Source organism: Salvelinus sp. IW2-2015, linkage group LG16, assembly GCF_002910315.2.
Source record: "Salvelinus sp. IW2-2015 linkage group LG16, ASM291031v2, whole genome shotgun sequence".
NCBI classification, from domain to species: Eukaryota; Metazoa; Chordata; class Actinopteri; order Salmoniformes; family Salmonidae; genus Salvelinus; species Salvelinus sp. IW2-2015.
Window position 1 is genome coordinate 21,928,372 of NC_036856.1, and position 5,401 is coordinate 21,933,772.

At 41.2% G+C, this 5,401-nt stretch overlaps 1 protein-coding gene across 2 annotated transcripts in view; it reads left to right on the forward strand.

The window, feature by feature from the left end:
* The window catches only part of LOC111975853 (inactive N-acetylated-alpha-linked acidic dipeptidase-like protein 2), a 310,771-nt gene that overhangs the window by 218,550 nt on the left and 86,820 nt on the right, over positions 1 to 5,401 (forward strand). For both annotated transcript variants that reach the window (XM_024004505.2, XM_070447599.1), the window contains 3 exons: positions 2,236 to 2,328; positions 3,781 to 3,986; positions 4,868 to 4,996. In XM_024004505.2, the coding sequence (XP_023860273.1) occupies positions 2,236 to 2,328; positions 3,781 to 3,986; positions 4,868 to 4,996 (428 nt within the window). The remainder of the gene's footprint in view (positions 1 to 2,235; positions 2,329 to 3,780; positions 3,987 to 4,867; positions 4,997 to 5,401) is intronic.

The following is a 5,401-nucleotide window of genomic DNA, read 5'->3' on the forward strand; positions in this document are numbered from 1 at the left end:
TTATCTCAGTTCACTGGTCACGATGGCTACTCCCACCCGCAACACGCGCTCCAGCAGGTGTATCTCACTGATCATCCCCAAAGCCAACACCTCATTTGGCCACCTTTCCTTCCAGTTCTCTGCTGCCACTGACTGGAACGAATTGCAAAAATCGCTGAAGTTGGAGACTTTTATTTCCCTCACCAACTTTAAACATCAACCATCTGAGCAGCTAACCGATCGCTGCAGCTGTACATAGTCCATCTGTAAATAGCCCACCCAAACTACCTACCTCATCTCCATACTGTTTTTATTTTATTTACTTTTCTGCTCTTTTGCACACCAGTATCTCTACTTGCACATCATCATCTGCTCATTCATCACTCCAGTGTTAGTCTGCTAAATTGTAATTATTCGCTCCTATGGCCTATTTATTGCCTCCCTCCTCATGCCTTTTGCACACACTGTATATAGACTTTCTTTTTTTTACTGTGTCATTGACTTGTTATTGTGTTATTGGCTTGTTTATTGTTTACTCCATGTGTAACTCTGTGTTTTTGTCTGTGTCACACTGCTTTGCTTTATCTTGGCCAGGTCGCAGTTGCAAATGAGAACTTGTTCTCAACTAGCCTACCTGGTTAAATAAAGGTGAAATAAATACAAATAAATGAATAAAAAATGTACTAGATTGAAATGTAAATAATACCATATAAACATGATTTCAAGTAACCTATTACCTTCTGCTACCCGGCAGTGAAAGCCCTATACCTACATGCCACAGTTTTAATATACTTCTGTAAAGCTGTGTGTTCATCTTCTGCTCTTTAGCCAAAGTCATTTGTGCTGTTGTCAAAAGTGATAAATGGGAAAGTGTGCCTGTGAGAAGTCCACTGAATTTTTATACAGAATTAAATGACTCATAGAGGGGGAAAATGCTCTGTCAACTAAACAGTATATACTGTGCCCCTCCATCACTATTTGTTTCCGGGGCTTACATCTTCACTGGCACTTCATCTTTATTTCCCTGTGATTTTTGCATCCAAGCAGCCTAATAAAAAAGTCTGTGTCTGTACTGTACACCCTAGGGCCAACACATCTGGATGCTATCTGGGAGCCTTTCTTTAAACAGAATTTTCAATTCCGCATTGCCTTACTATCTGCGGAGAGACCACATCCTCAACACAGAGAGGCTCCCCTTTGAACTCCCAAGGTGCAATGTCACAGAAAGCTGCTCTGAGGAGGGGAGAAGAGAGGGAGGAGAGGAAAGAGGAAAGAAGAGGACAGGAGAGGAGCAGAAAGGAGAGGAGTGGAAGGGGACGAGAGGAGAGAGGATGGGGAGGGCGCTCTTCCAGGACACCGGGTTGCCTTTCATCTCCTGGTGTATTGATATATATTCACGCCCACACCCTGACCCTTTGTTCCTTAATTGGCTAGAATCTCAGACTCCAGAGGAAATGTAAAGGAGTCTTCATATTCTTTACGAAAGCCTCTGGGTGATTTTCCTCTCTGCACCAACCCTTCAACTGCTCTGTATACTTCTACTTTTAAAGTACAACCAGACTGTGTCAGTCTGGATTTGACTTGTATCCCTTCTGTTTTGGTACTTGGGCACAAAGTTTGATAGGGTGAAAGACATTTTAGCATGACCGTAAGAGCCCCGGACACACAGCAAGACCCGAGCAGATAGAAATATAAGCATTGATAGAACCAAAGCATATTGCCTATAGCTGGCTTAAAGTATACTTTTTGTACATGTACTGTAGAAATCTGTGCAATAGTAAATGATGTGATGATTCAGTATGTTAGAAGAACAAACACACTCCCTTCACTAAGCCCTCCTGGGGTTCAGTGGCACTACACACTCTCCCCGCTGCCCTTAAATGATTACAAAAATAAAAATATCATCTTGTATAACCCACTTACCTGCTTCCTGTGTGTGTGTGTGTGTGTGTGTGTGTGTGTGTGTGTGTGTGTGTGTGTGGTATAACAATACTATCCTTTTGGGTTTTAGGCTTAGGGGTTAGGTTTAGAGTTATAATTATAATTAGGGTTATGTGTGTGTGTGTGTTGGCCAGTAAGAGTGATATTCATTTCCCTACCTGGCTGAGGGATGAAACAAGTGTATACAAGAGGAGGAATATAAAATTTAAATAAAATTTAAATAAAAAACTTGGAAGCCATTATGTTGTTTGTTGTTGTCCTCAGAGGTATGGGGATGGATGATCTAAGGCCTATGTCTGTCTTATTATTTTACAGAGAGGAGGAAGATACAACTAACTATTGGAACCCACTCAATATACAAGACAGTAAACAATGTGTGTGGATACTTGAGAGGAAAGACCAATCCAGGTAAATAGAAATAAAAAAATGTTGACAGCTGAGTGCACAACGACCACACTAAATCCATAATGACTTTGAACATTATGCAATCATGGCGATACGGAACTAGTTGCCTTATCTCAGCCAGAGGAAGCAATCTCGTAAGACTCACAGACTAAGCATGAATACTGGCACACTCCAAAGTATAATCTCCAAGATAACTGCTTATGCGATTAGTCCTCCCCACTGTGCCCTCTTTGTTTCCTGCAGAGAGAACCAACTCAGGAAGTGTGTGTGGAGGAAAATGGAACCTCCAGGTGCTGAAACAGCTTTTTTGTCTGTTGTGAAAAACTGCTTCTATAAAACAATGTCTGCCATCGCCATCCTGGCTGGCCCAGACACAGGTCATTTAGCTCCTGGAAATGGCCTTTTAATGACTGTCCTGCGTTGGTGCCTTTAGGATGATTTCAATAAAGTCCCTGGTGCAGAGCAAGCCTTTAATATCCTCCCTTCCCTTCACCAGAATGTGTCATGCCAGGACACCTACCTGTCTAAATGCCTCGTGAAAATTACTAAGCAGATTTAGACATTGACTATCTAAATAGCATTGAATAGTTGAAAGTAATTCCTCTAACCTTTCTTACACAAGATGTATGTGAAACTAAATTCGGAGTGAGGTTGGGTTTAMTTAGGCTACGTTGACATCTGATTTGCCCAATAAAGGACTCCATTATTTCCTCGTGAAGCTGGGTATACTATAAATCGTCGATGTTTGATTTGATCTTTGGAAGTTTAGAAGTATTTACCATTAGCTCTGTAAATAGGATGACAAATTCATAATATTAAATAATAAACTTTTACCTTTTGATATTGTCTTACATTCTACCAAGGTTTACATGTAAACCAATGTTTATTTCAATGTTTACAACACTGGTTGAAATTAGATGAAAACACTATTGGTTGATTACTTTTTTCAAATCCAATTTATTTTCCACATTGATTGCACATCACAATACTTAGACAAATTACGTTTAAAAAACMTTGATTCAACCGGTGTGTGCCCAGTGGGATGCCTGTTTTATTCTGTTTGTGTTGTTGGTCAACAACACTTTTACTTTTTACTCATCTGTCTTTCACAACCCTTGTAGACTTTCAAATGCCTCCCACCTACACTCTTCTTACCCAAGAAGGACAGAATACAGTATATCTTGCTACTTCTCCTACACAATATCCTGGCAACATTTGAGTTGATTTTCAAAACTCTTCTGCCTCTCAAACTAAATCAAGTCCAAATAAAGAAATCCATTACAACAACAACTCCTCTTTGTGTAAAACATTGCCGCGAGCAATCTCTTTTATTCACGCACACAAGTTTTAGTCTTTACTAAACAGACAGTCAGACAGAGTCTCAACCCTTGTGTGTGTGTGTGGGTGTGTGTGTTCTGTCCTCTGGGTGTGTCCCTCTCCTCTGTCTGTGCACAGATCGATATGTGCTGGTGGGCAGTCGCCATGACAGCTGGCATAAAGGGACAGCAGCTGATTGGCGTGGAGGCTCTGCCATGATGACTCAGATCATCACCTCGGTGACCAAGCAGGCCCGGAGAGGCTGGGAACCCGACCGCACCACTGTCTTCTGCTCATGGGGGGGATCAGCGCTCGGCAACATCGGCTCCTTTGAGTGGGGAGAGGTAAACCTGCATGAATCCCCTGTCCCTCTTCTGTGAACCCGAGTCTTATCATGGAATTACTCTARAGCGCTTATATACTGTACCTGATAAATTTACTGTATACACATGTGTATCAGGGTGTTTATGTACTCTATACAGATATGTATCAGTGTATTGATGTACTATATACACACGTGTATCAGTGTGTTTATTACTGTACCAAAGCAGTGCTGTATGTGTTTTTCCCTGGTGAAYCAACATTATTTGGTTTAGTAGGAGGTCAAAGGTACTGTATTTACTCACTCTGTGTTCACTTCAGCTCTACACCACAGGAGAAAACAGGGCTTTCTGTCAGCCCTCAAGGCTTCAAGCAATGGAAAGGGAAAAAATAACACAAAAACAGCTCTTGACTCTCGTACGTCTCCAACAAACCATGTTGGAGATTCTAAGGGAAAGATTGGAAGGCAGTAGCTGCAGCCAAGCATTTATAACATTCTCCTGGCAGTTAGTATATCTCAGAGTGCAATGAGGACTATTGAGTTTAATATTCAAAGTCATGTACTAGATATAGCAAGATTACTTGAAAAACGTTGCCACAGGCATTTTCTATAATAATTCTGTGGAGCACCATCTCAACCAATGTGTAGGCTATGATGTGCTATTTCCTGTTTGCTTCAATATACAGTTTATGCAGAGGGGTACCAATGTCAGACATAATGTGTATCAAACCAATTAGTTTGTCATTTACTATTCTATACACATTCACTGCCTTGATTTTCCTAGGAGATGTGAAGACCTTGATGAGGATTCAGATGTTGCACAGATCCTAGCTATGTATTGTATTGTATGATATTTTATTGTATTCCAGAGCTGAATCAGCGTGTTGTGTTGTGTTGTTGCAGGAGAACCGGATGGTGCTGCAGAGCAGGGCTGTAGCCTACGTCAGCCTCCACAGTCCTGTCAGGGGGACGGAGACCCTGCGCTCCACTGCCTCTCCCTCACTGCTCCAACTCACCTCAGACATCCAGAAGGTACAATGCTATACTATCCCTCCACATTCTCTCCTTTACACTGGCCAATCTGTATTATGTTTTATATTGTCAGCGATTAGGTGAATGGATAAGCGGAGTCAGGCACAGGACACAGGTATGAGTAATAATCTGAATTTACTCAAAAATGTAAGCAATGTTCCAACAAGGAAAAATACAAAATCCAGAGCACAAAGAACGAANCAGGACACAGGTATGAGTAATAATCTGAATTTACTCAAAAATGTAAGCAATGTTCCAACAAGGAAAAATACAAAATCCAGAGCACAAAGAACGAACCCACATGACAATAACAATCACTCACAAAACAGAAAGGGAAGCCAGAGGGTTAAATAAGGAACATTGATTATGGAATGGAAACCAGGTGTGTATAATGAAGACAAAACA